Source organism: Dermacentor albipictus, chromosome 8, assembly GCF_038994185.2.
Source record: "Dermacentor albipictus isolate Rhodes 1998 colony chromosome 8, USDA_Dalb.pri_finalv2, whole genome shotgun sequence".
Lineage (NCBI taxonomy): Eukaryota > Metazoa > Arthropoda > Arachnida > Ixodida > Ixodidae > Dermacentor > Dermacentor albipictus.
In genome coordinates, this window is record NC_091828.1 from 120946831 (window position 1) to 120959678 (window position 12848).

At 43.6% G+C, this 12848-nt stretch overlaps 1 protein-coding gene across 3 annotated transcripts in view; it reads left to right on the forward strand.

Annotated features, from left to right (window-relative positions):
* Positions 1–2628: 2628 nt before the first annotated feature.
* Positions 2629–12848, forward strand: part of IRSp53 (Insulin receptor substrate 53 kDa) — a 211651-nt gene continuing 201431 nt past the window's right edge. Inside the window, exon 1 of one of the 3 annotated variants that reach the window (XM_070524348.1) lies at positions 2629–3051. In XM_070524348.1, the coding sequence (XP_070380449.1) occupies positions 3004–3051 (48 nt within the window). In that variant the 5' untranslated portion in view covers positions 2629–3003. The remainder of the gene's footprint in view (positions 3052–12848) is intronic. The other 2 variants (XM_070524349.1, XM_070524347.1) reach the window with 2 other exon arrangements.

Here is a 12848-nt window from a genome sequence, read left to right on the forward strand (position 1 = left end):
AGTGTGTTTCATGTCGCTTATGTTATGCACAAAAAGTTGCAATTCCTGTCTGCAAAACTGACGCCCTTTTTTAGCCATTTTTACCACGGACATCAGAAGAGCGGAATCACCTTTCTGCGTAAATAACCACCATCACAAACCATCACCTGTTCAAGGACGCCGTAGCTAGCATTGTATAATTAGAATTTTTTATGCTCTTGTTAATTTCTCTTTTTTAGTTCCTGGTCATTCGTAACCCTATCCCCTCTCCCAAACTTTGGCTCTGAGGAAATAAATAAATTAAATTCTGGGGTTTTACGTGCCAAACCCACTTTCTGATTATGAGGCACGCCGTAGTGGAGGGCTCCGGAAATTGCGACCACCTGGGGTTATTTAACGTGCACCTAAATCTAAGTACACGGGTGTTTTGGCATTTCGCCCCCATCGAAATGCGGCCGCCGTGGACGGGATTCGATCCCGCGACCTCGTGTTCAGCAGCCCAACAGCATAGTCGCTGAGCAACCACGGCGGGTAATAAATAAATTAGAAGAAGCTTTGGCTCTTCTCTCCAATCCAAATATATGGAAAAGGAGAAATCGTTTTTCTCGGCAACCACTGGAGTAAAATTGATGAGGCTTGTTGCATTTCAACGAAAACTTAGCTCTTGTTACTGTTACAAGCGGATATTTTATTTGGATCAGGTATTTCTTTTGATTAAAATTGTTGAGAATCGCAAATTTTCAGAAAACTAAACTACTAAGTTTAAGAGTTTGTAACTTAGCAAAGGAAAGTGTTACTACAATTATGTAAACTGCACCTAATAATACATCTAAAGCGGACAAAATTGCCGTATTGTACAGTGCTCTGTAGAATACGGTTAACATGGGAGTACGACTTTCGCAATACCATTGTAAGCATTGTAACAAATTCCCGTACGCTTCAACTTTATTTATTAAGTTTCTCCGCTTTAGAGGGTTCAAGAGATGCAGCTTACAGAAGAGTAAAATCGATATTTAGAGCAGAGGTATAAATTTGTAAAATTGCGGTTCTATATTCCTTTTTTCTACTTTCCTTTTTTAGACAATTTTTCAAAAAATTCCAGGCTCTATATCAAACTCTTACTTCCTACACTGACCAGAATATAACTCTTTCTCTCAAATGCAATAAATTTCTTTAAGATCGGCCCAGGGGTTGTCTCTGAAAAGCACTTGTGAGTTTTACACGTATTTGAATAGGCGACATTGTAATTGAGTCCGAGTAAAGCGTCTTCTTGATGAATTTATGTCCAATGCTGCCGAAATAAACCTTAATTTTGCTAAGTAGCTTCAATATGAATAACTTTATGGCAGTTGCTACAACTTCTTCGGTTCCATTATATAAAATATTGGCCCCACAAAAAAAGACTAATTTGTTCATTAGCAAATTTCGGTTAGTTATTTAGCTATTGTGTAATTCTTCTGCATATATGAATGTCTGCCCCCTTTAGTGACTTGCATCACCGAAGAATACAAAGATGTCATTGACTCCTCTACACAATTTCAAAATGTACATTTCTTACTTTTTGATAGTACACTCAGTAAGGTTGTCATTGACGTTGCCCAGGCATCTATGTTTGTGCAATTACTAAACCTAACTAAATGACAATTTTCACTTACCTTATGCAATGAAAATTATGTTTTTATTATACTTAGTTCCCGAGCAATGTGCCTCTGCTTTCTTAGACGAATGCAATGGCGACAAAGACAGCATAAACGAAAATGAGAAGTAGAGAACAAAGCAGAACTATTTCCTCGGAGCACTGCCAATTAAGGCCATAAATATGAGTTCTGGTTCGCTTTCCATTACTATCATCGTTGCTCGATGATCGCAGCTGCGTACGGGCTCTTGGTTGCATCATTAAACTGTTATTCGCCGCTGCAGCTTACACGGTGTAAACGTTTTTCAAAGTTTACGCCGTTTAGGGCTTATCTTGTCCCACAACGATAATCGTCATTTGCTTTGTTTTCGTTTTTCTTAAAAGCTCAGTGCTCGGTATTTACCTGTCGAGAATGCTGCGTCACGCTGGTAACGCGCAAGCCGTTCGTGACTATGAACTACCGGGCTCGCAGCGTTAAAGAAAGGAAATGCGGACAGGACAGATGACGATTATCATTGCGGGGCAAGATACGACCCAAAGGGTGTAAAATTTTTTAACAATGTAGTGTTTATTGCGCTGCGGAGTTCTAGGTTCCGTGTTGGATCCCGGACGCGGTGGCGCATTTCGATAGAGCGAAATACAAAAATCTTCGTATACTTGGATTTAAGTAAGCGTTAAATAACCCTAACTAGTCAAGATTATTCCGGAGTCCTCCACTACGGCGTGACTCATATTCAAATTGTGTGTATTAGCACGTGAAACGTTTAGACTGTTGTAGCTGAGGGAAGGTGTTAGGAAGATGCTACGACGAGGCACGCGATAGCAGACGACGCACGCGCGGGCGGGCGGGGGGAGAGAGAACAGCAGCAGACGACGAAAACGAAAGCGCGTGTACTTTCGGAAAGGCGCAGCTGCGAACCGCGCCGCCGCTTCCGGAAGTGACGCAGCGGCATCGCTTTCCCATTGGACGGATGAGTTGAGAGCAGACGCGCGCTCGTCTCTTCCTCTCGCCAGCATCGGTATGCGATTCTGGCCAGCGCCTTTCCAGCGCTTGTCGGTCGCGGTTGTTCTTCAGGCAGCGTGCGCTTCACCGGGGAAGGAAAGATAGGCTCGGGTTCGTCGCTTTCGGAGGATCTTTCGGAGTGAAACGCAGCGCCGGGCTGAGCGAGCACGTTACCGCGTGCGTCGTCGGTGTTTAACGGCGCGGCAGGCCTTCGGGAGCGTAAATTGTTTTCGTTGCGCGGCCCGCCAGAAGCGTCATGATGCAGACTGCTCAGAACGTGTGTCGACGCAGCGTATGATAAGTGTTTTTCGTCGTGGTGACGTGTGCCCTTGTGTCGTGCGCGGAGGATTATTCCGAGGGCCCCCAATCAGCGAGAGGAACAACCATGGCGGAGTACGAGGAAATGGTGCGACTTGTCGACGGAGCCTACAAGGTGAGCTTGTAATTTTCTTATGAAGAGGCGGCGATATGCCGCTGTCACTCTTCGTCTGTTCGGTTGCCGTTCAGACGCGACAGTTTCCTCTCTCTCTCAATGTTGTTTTTTCTTTTTTTTTGGAAACCAGCTGCACCGATAGCTGTCTGCACAACGTGAGATCCTTTGGGCGAATACAACTGCCGCTTCCTCTCGAAGCTTTGTAGTTGGCACAACGGAGACGGGTGCTGCTTGCGCGTTAAACTGCTCACAAAAAAAAGGAAAAGAAAATAGGGTGAGGGGCAGTGTGGGGCATAAGGCGATTGTTGTTCACTGTTTCCGAACCACGCAATGAAAGCTACCCTGCTCGAACGCAAATGTCCTACTCTTGAGAAGCCACGCTGTGGCGATGTGCTCGTATCGCAACAAACTTGTTAACACGACTTCGGGAAGGGGAGGACGGTAGGGATTGAAGGCTGAGGAGCTTTTTCTCAAACACAACACCCCTTCCCTCCAATCTGATTTCACTTTCTCCTGGAGGCCTTCTCTCCACAGGGATGCAAGATGAGAGGGGTGGGAACGCACCGCTTCTGTTTCCCACTTGTAAGCCACCAAGCGATTCCAACTGTTCTGCCAGGATTTGTTTGCCTTAGCGGGCAAACGGCCGTCAGCGCTGCCCCCCACCCCCTTCCACCCCCCACTTCCACGGTCATCTTGCGTCTGGTTGCCGAGTATTCTGGACGCCATAGTAGAGTTGCTCTACTGCTTACGCACATTTATTTCAGACGTGGAGTACACTAGCTGAATGATGTCACAACTTTTCTTTTTCATTGACATTACTTATTAAGGCGATGTTGGCACCAAGCGATGTTTCCGACTACTCGTCTACACAGAAGCATAATCGAAACGTGCTTATCACACGTCATATGCCATCAAAGAGGTAGAAAAAACTCATTTTAAGGTGATACAAATGCAACAAATTCTAAGCGCACAAAATATCGCGCAAATAAACATAGCTTCAAATGTCACAAGTGCAGCAGGCATACGTAAAGCACAAAATGTCACTAAAGAGGGAAAAGTCTACGTGTACATTACTGCTTAAAAACGAAAAAAAAAAACGTATGATGTCATTGTATCCAGACAAAACCATTCGCTTTTTTCCTAATATTTGTCGACCCCATCAGTGACGGCCGAAAAACTCTTTCAGAGGAGCAACAAGTGCAGCTCTTGAAGTAGCTACTGGCCACGTTAAAGCTCTTGTCTCGTCACTGAATGTGTTCGGTGGTGAAAATTTTCTGGGCTCTGTTGATACGTATCCAGGCTTTCAAAAAAGTATGCCCGTAATTGCTCCGCCCGAGCGACTCTCGTTAGGTAAAGTTTAAGAAACGCAAGAGCTACCGGTATATATCCTGCAGTGCGTCATAAATCAGAATCGAAGCGCAAGGCGGGTGACCAAGACGGCGCGAGGGGGGAGGCGGGACATGACACACAGCCCGCCACGTTTCATCCATCCAGAGCCCGATGGCACGCCGAGACCCGTCCACACTGTAAAACAATTTACACCCCTAAAACTAAACAAGGGTGTAAATTATTTTACAGGGCACCTCTCCAACACAACTTCCTGAAGTTAATCTACGAAACGTTACAGATAACAAACAGAATCCAGTGAACGAAGAGAAGGGGAAACCCGATTTTGGTTCGCCATAACCATCATCATCTTCTTCTACCTCTTCTTCATCATCATCATCATTCCATTCTTATCTCCACTGCAGGGCGAAAGCATCTCCAAACGATCTCCAATTATCCCCTGTCTTGCGCTAGTTGATTCCAAATTGCGCTTGCAAATTTTCTAACTTTATCACCCCACCTAATTTTATGCCGTCCTCCACTGCGCTTCCTTTACCCTGGCACCCTTTCTGTAACGCTAATGGTCCATCGTTTATCTACCCTACTCATTACATGGCCTGCCCTGCTCCATTATATTTTCTCTTATTGTCAACTTGAGTAACGGCTATCGCAGTTTGCTCTCCGATCCGCACCGCCACAATCAAATGAAGCCAAAAGATAACGAAGCCAGGGAAAATCATAGGTGTAATAATTTGTAGCTTTAATTGAAGTGTACAAATGATGAGGTGAAGGAAAATGAAAATGGCTGAAAAAAAAAGCAACGACTAACCGCCTGTGGGATCCGAAGCCCCAACCTCCCCATTACGTGCGCCCGTTGCATTAACAGTTTTATAAGGCGGCGGCTGTTCGCACGTTCACAGTCTTCAGCATTTATGTGTATACAAGATATACAGCTCTCGGAGTGTTAGTCAGCACCGCTGAATGCCGCGACTGGGAATGTAGAGCATTCTTTTGACCGGCGGTGGCACGTATCACGTGAACTATTTTCATTTTTTAGAGCAGACAGCTGACTTTTATTTAAAGAGTGTTTCAGTGAACACTGATTTTTTTTCTTTTTTTTATTGCCTGTGGCAGATAGCACGATTCTAGTCTGTGAGCTGGTCAACTCGAAGAGGCGGACATTACTTGGACAAGACGGTAAATGCATAATCGCCTAATTGTGAAAAAATTGTTAATTAGGCTTCTGACTAATTACCTCACGGCACATAACGCAATTTACAAATTCTAGTGGATGAGACTGCAAGGCATATCTGGCTGAAAAAAATTGTGTGGATGACACCATTTACGAGACATGCGCCATCAAACTTGCGATAAAAACGCAAGGTAATTCGACTTACTTTCTTTACAAAACGGCGTTTTATGCATTGAAGTACAAAAATAACTGGAACGGCAATGCATTCCTCCGCAAAGTTAGGGAATTAATCTGCCGCAACTAATGTCATTCTGAGAATTTGTTCCAAGTGGATCCGCCTTGCGAGCTGCCCGGCTAGAATCTGTAAATTGAAATATACGCCATAAGGTCATTATAGCTAATAACTTAATCAGTGTTATTTTGTTAATTAGTCGACGATGCACTTAAGTTTTCTGCGCAAGTAATATCCGCCTCCTCGAGTAGACCAGCTCACGAACTGGAGTCGTACTATCTGCCACAGGTAATAATAATAAAAAAAAGAATTTGAAAGTTTTCGATGAAACACCCGGTATATTTGCGTCAAACAGAATCCATATGCCACTTAAGAGCCAAGACAAGCACGGGCACGCAAGCGTGTTCAGCGCCTCGATGCTGGAGAGATTCGACCGAATATCTTGCGCTCCGTAGCCGAGTCCACGGCACATTATATTAATAAGTGCTTTTTCTCATTAAATGTCTTACAGCGTTAGCCAGTGACTAACTCAATGTGGTGTCTTGTGTGTTTGCACATAGCTGCTTTGTATTTACATATCCTACTCGTTTGTAATGGGAGGTCCCCCGTACAGTCTGTTGACTATCGGACCTCCCTCCCTCTGTATGTATGTATAATCACCATTTGTAACCTTATTATTATGCGTAATAAAAACTCTCTAATACTCCAGCAAATGGTGTTCGATACATCACCGTGACTCCCTCAGCGACGTGGCGAGTCCGATCAAGCATATTATAGAGCCTTGCGTAAAGCGCTACCTTTGCCAGAGAGAGAGAGAGAGAGAGAGAGGGATATAAGGAAGGCAGGGATGTTAACCAGTCGAGAGTGTGGTTGGCTACCCTACGCTGGGGGAAGGGAGAAGGGGAAGAGAGGGAAGAGAGAGAGAGAGTATAGAGACGTGTGCAGATAGTCATTGAGTTACCTTGCCAGAGTAGATCTCTTCCCCGGCGGAGCGGGAACAGTTCAGAGCGTGAACGTTTAACGAGACCGAATGTCCGACGGGAATGTCCAGCGGGTCGCACGGGTGGCGGGACGAAATGTCCGCCATCGGACATGCCGTCATCGGTGGACATTCAGGCAGCAAGCGAAACGGAAAGGGAGCGTTCTCTGTTTCTTTCTTTTGAAGGGGGGGGGGAGTGGGGTAGGGGAGGAGGGAGCGTGACACGGTACGCACAGCCAGGAGGGGTTCGTACTTCTCAATCGGCCCCGCTTTCTGCAAACTTTACTGCAAGTCGGCTTCAATGCGAGCTCTAACCCGGTGCCCGCGGGTCGCTGAGGCTCGTCACGGCGGCGTCGACGTTCGTAAATAAGGAAATCGTGTCTACCGGTGTTTATTTTGCTAACGTTCCTTTTTTTCTCTTTTTTTTTGTTCGTTTGTCGGTGCATGTCGTGCAGTCTTGAAACACCTTCGACCGCGGGCACCGTATTGCAGCTCGCATTGAGCCCGCATCTACACGTACACACTTAAACAAATGTACTACACCCTCGGGGGGTGGGGGGTGGGGGGTGGGGGGGGGGCATATTTGCCACACAACGATAATCGTCATCTGTCTTGCCCGCGTTTCCTTTCTTTAACGCTGCGAGCCCGGTATTTTCCAGTCACGAACGGCTTGCGCGTTATCAGCGTGACGCAGCATTCTCGACACGAAAGCATAGCGAGCGCCAAGTTTTCAAGAAAGGAGACGCAAGCAAGGCAGATGACGATTGTCGTTGTGGGACAAGTATCACTAGAATCCAACAGTCCAACAGTCACTAGAATTTAACTTTCTCTCTCAATTTCAGCAAATGCCATTAAAATTGGTCCTTGGGTTATCTCACAAAAGCGTTTTTTGCGTTTTACAAGCATTTGAATAGGCCGCGTCGGAGTTGGGCCCGAGCTAAGGCTTCCTCTTAAGAGGAAGCTTTAGCTCGAGTGCTCCTATATAAATACATGTAAAAGGAGAATTCGTTTTTTTCGGCAACCACTGCACCAAATTTGACGAGGTTTGTTGCATTTAAAAGACAAACTTAAAATCTAGTGACTGTTGGTTTCGAATTTTGAGTTAGGTCGTCAATTTTTTATTAAAAATTGGCGAAAATCAAACATTTTCAAAAAACGAAACTATCAAGCTTACAACTCTGTAACTCAACCACTAAAAATGATAACACAATTCTGTGAATTGCATCTAGTAGTACATCCAAAGCGCACAAAATTTATATTTTACACATGAATATAAAAAAATTTTATCATAGGGAAATATAACTTTTGCAAAACCGTTGTAAACAACGTAACAAGTTCACATAAGATGTAAAATGACATATTGAATTTGCCCGCTTCGAATGATCTAATGGATGCCGTTTACAGAACCGCGATATCTGTTCTTCATGCAGAACTATGAATTTGTAAACTTCGTGCTTCTATTTTTTTCAAACGGTCAAATATTTGAAAATCGTTTTAGGAAAATTTAGGCCCTAAATCGAAATTACGCTTCCAACAGTCACTAGAATTTAACTTTCTCAAATTCAACAAATTTCATCAAAATCGGTCCAGGGGTTATCTCACAAAAGCATTCTTGCGTTTTACATGCATTTGAATAGGCCGCGTCGGCGTTGGGCCCGAGCTAAGGCTTCCTCTTTAATAGCGCGTGCGGAACACCCTGACTCACCTTCGAGGCATTCGCGCCGAAGTGTGTGCCTAGGAAACGTTGGACGTGGGTGGGAGGGACGCTGGCGGAGACGGAGAGCAAAGACAAGGGAAGGCAGACCCTCCTCCTCCTCCTCCTCTTCCTCCTTCTCCTCCTCCCCGTGTGTACGCACTTCCCTCACGCGAGAAAGTGCAAACACGCTTGCGAAACCGATGCGGTCCCGCATTTTACACTTTCTGCCTTTGAACTTCCTCGTCCCCTTCTCTTTCGTTTTTCTCTTCCTTGTTTCTTGTTACTTGCCTCCTCAACGTCAACGTTAGAAACGAGATCTGCAGCTACGTCTACCCTCTCCCGCCATTTTTTTTTTCTGCCTCGTCCGAATGAACAAACGCGCATGGCGTGCTCGCGGACATCTTTCTGTGGGAATGAAGGCTAATAAAGCTCGCCGCGCAAGTATAAAGGCGCTCCTGAAAGTAGTCCCAACATTCTCATTCACTTTACACTAAGCCGTGGAAGATAAAACGTAAACGCGTGTTGTACTGCGACTGCGGAGTAAAACGAAAATAGACCGCTCGAGGGTCAGGTTTGACCGATTTCGCTCTCTTCTTTTCGGCGTTAGGGCAAATGCGGAACCTTCGAGCGTAGTGGAAGCTACTTTGATTCAGTGTCTGGTTCCGAGAAGCCTCAAGCGCTGTCAAACTCTGCTGGACTACTTGGCGGAGTGACGCGCGCGCAAGAACTCCATTCCGGCGACTTCGCTTTACTTTGCCACGGAAAGTTATCCGCCAGCACAATGTGTATTACTCTGTCACGCCAGGTGTTGTATAGTCCGGTGCTAGAAACGTTTTCGGAACAAGGGTTAATCAGGAAGAAGAAAAAAAGTGAAGGAGCGAAATTTTAATGTAGGTAACGCGTGCGTTCTGATAGTGAAAGCTGCGGTCTGTTACTTCTTTTTTGTTTCCTCTGGCAGAATCAATAAATCAGATTATCTATTAAGTTCATGAATATGTCAAAAGAGGTGGCATATTAACATGCTGAAAAGGTTCCCAATCTTGACGTCCATAACGGGACCCTCGGTTACTTACCGAAGAAGTGAAAAAAAATACAAGCAAAGAAAACGAGTAAACGTAAGAAAGAATGCATAGACATAGAATCAGAAGCGCGATGATATCAATGTAACTCTGCAACGCAAGAAAAAAGGAACATTGAAAATAGTTAAGCGGTGCAACAACAAATATAATGAAACGTGCACGTAAGTGTATACGCAGAAATAGAATATGCAAACAGCAAAAATTTGCAGAGCACAATGCCAAATAACTTAAGCCACACAATATTTTAGAAGTTCGAATAGCAACAACAACCAAAAGAAGCTTCAAATGTAGTAAAAGAAATTGTCATCTAGAATGTATGGGCACTGTCGAACAGAGAAAAGAGTGGTGACAGTTTCAACATTAATGAAGTATTTGAAAACTCAATCGTTATTACTATACCTCTGATTTTTGTACTTATATGTGTGTTGTGGGAGCTGGAAGTACTATTCTCCTTTTTTTCATTTTTTTCGTTTGTATTATTTATTAATTTATTTAGTTTTTATTGTTTATTATTGTTGTCATTACCATGGCGCCAGCAACTTTATGCGAGACGACAAATTTGGCGCCCGCGTAGTTTAAGCGAGTAAATACGGGAGCAGGAAAGAGCCGCCGTCATAGCTTGTTGAAGTACGAACTATAGTAAGCTCCGCATTGAAGGTCTCGAAGTCGATTCACGGAAATGTCAGTTTAATACTCGCGTATAGGCATAGGAAATTGCAGTGAAATCTCGCATTCGTGTATTAAACATAGGACAGTGTTGGTTACGCGAGGAACGAGAGAGAGAGAGAGAGAGAGAGAGAAGTGATCGCTACATAATGCGACGAAAGAAGCACTTGGCTCTTGGTCACCTGAGACGAACGAACCATCTGAACGCTTTAAACGTTTGGTATGCCGAATATAAAGCATCAGAAGCCTATGGAAACAAACAAAAAATATTATTTCTTGTTTTATAATAAAATGCAGAAGTGATAAGGCAAAGAGACTTTGATTGCTCGTCGCAAGTAACGTTACCGCATACCACTATTTTCTGCTTTGAAGAGTGGCGAGTCTAAGGGGCAATCAAGCTGACTATAGATCAGCTTTTTTCCCTTGGCTCTACCACTTCGTCTGGTAGCCAACCGGGCTCAGTACCGGTTAACCTCCCAACCATTCATTTATCATATGCTCTCTCTCTCTCTCTCTCTCGATTTTCGAATAAACTTTGAATAAACTTTGATAAGGGATGTAAAAGTGGATGCAACACTACTTGCCGACGGTGAGATCCTTGACCGACGTCCTCGGTATTACGCGTGCAATGCTCTTACTCATTGAGATACGGCGGCAGTTGCAATCACGTGGGCATCCTCGGGCATTCGCCTATATGTGTGGTACAGATTTGATCTTAAGGGTGTTAAGCAGCGCCACCCGTAGCCATGGCGGAGAATGGTGCCCCTCGATTCCTCTCCTTCTCGTTCACCGCATATATATCTGATACGAGCGACAAATCGGGATCACTCCAAAATGTTGCGCACAGGCGCATAGAAGATATATATATATATATATATATATATATATATATATATATATATATATATATATGTATATATATATATATATATATATATATATATATATATATATATATATATATATATATATATATATATATATATATATATATATATATATATATATATATATATATATATATATATATATATATATATATATGGTGACCTCACGGTAACACGGCCAAAGAGCCGCGATTCGCACGCAGCGAGAAAAAGTCCACAACGAGAATTCGTAAACCCTCGTGCACATGCGTCTGGTGCGCGTTATTTCTAAAACCGTGGATCGGTCGAAATGGAACGAGGGGTCCTGTTATGCGGCGTCTCTCGCACCAGCTGTGTTTCAAGGGAACGTTGAACTTGGCGAATTAATTATTAGATCGAGGGATCTAAGCTGCCACTGCTCTTTTCGACCTCTCATTGGGTAGGTCGGGTCACTCGACCGAAGCTAGATAGGGTTAATAAATGATTGGTGGAGCCAGCCTTCGTCCTGGCACTTAACATGAATTGATGATGATGATGATGATGATGATGATGATGATGATGATGATGATGATGATGATGGCGACGACGAAAAAAAAAACCACGCCACGCCGCACAAAGTCAAGCACGTACGTGAACCGCCTCGTCGAAGTGAGCTAGCAATACTCGAAAGTTTTGTATTTCAAGCGTTTGCGCAACAATCGCTGTTGGGGCATGCGCAATGCCCTTTAAGTTAGCGCGCACTCGCCAAACATTCATGGTCGCCTCGCTTAGTGGGGGGACACATTACTCGACTGACACGGCATACTTTCGCATATTCCTGCATCACGCAACCGTAGGTGGTTCTCGCGTGCTTTCTCTCTTCTCCGTGCTATTTCGAACGCTTTGTAATGAATGCGTCTATTATCCCCGGAAAATAATTTGCTGCGATTTGACAAGTACATCAACATCGCTCAACGTTGGTGTCAATGTGTCGCAGTGCTACTTTTTTCTAATAGAAGTGTACCGTTTATTATATATATATATATATATATATATATATATATATATATATATATATATATATATATATATATATATATATATATATATATATATATATATCAATGAACCGTGGATCACAGTATCCGGCAATGAAATAACTGAAATAGAAGTACGTAGGACAAAAAATGACGACGTTACTGACATTTCGTCCACCGTGTGACCGGCTTCGTCGAAGTGGGCCGGTCCGAGGAGTGCTATATATATATATATATATATATATATATATATATATATATATATATATATATATATATATATATATATATATATATATATATATATATATATATATACATGTTGTAGGAACCCTTGGTTAATGAATACTGCGAAAGTTAATTGCTTGCTTGTTGCTGACTATTTTTGTATTTCAAATACCTACCTGGACATTGCGGTTTGTCGGGCCAGTAATGTCCATCCCTTCCGGTCATGCAACCTGAACAGGTCCTGCAGCTCCACGCGCTCATCGGACTTTTTCATTCTGTTCGAAATATAAACAAAGAAAGAAAAACGCCCGGTATATAGAGAATAACTCGGTTCACAACTACGCCTACATTATCCCCTAACGTTCGTGAACAGTTGGAGATGCATTAATTTTCAAGAGTAAAAAACATTGCAAGGACATCGGTTGCATGCGCGGACGATTTCATTTTATTGCTTTTGACACGTTGATCACAGCGAGGTTCTGACTAGCCGAGAAACCGTAGCCGTACTACAAATGAC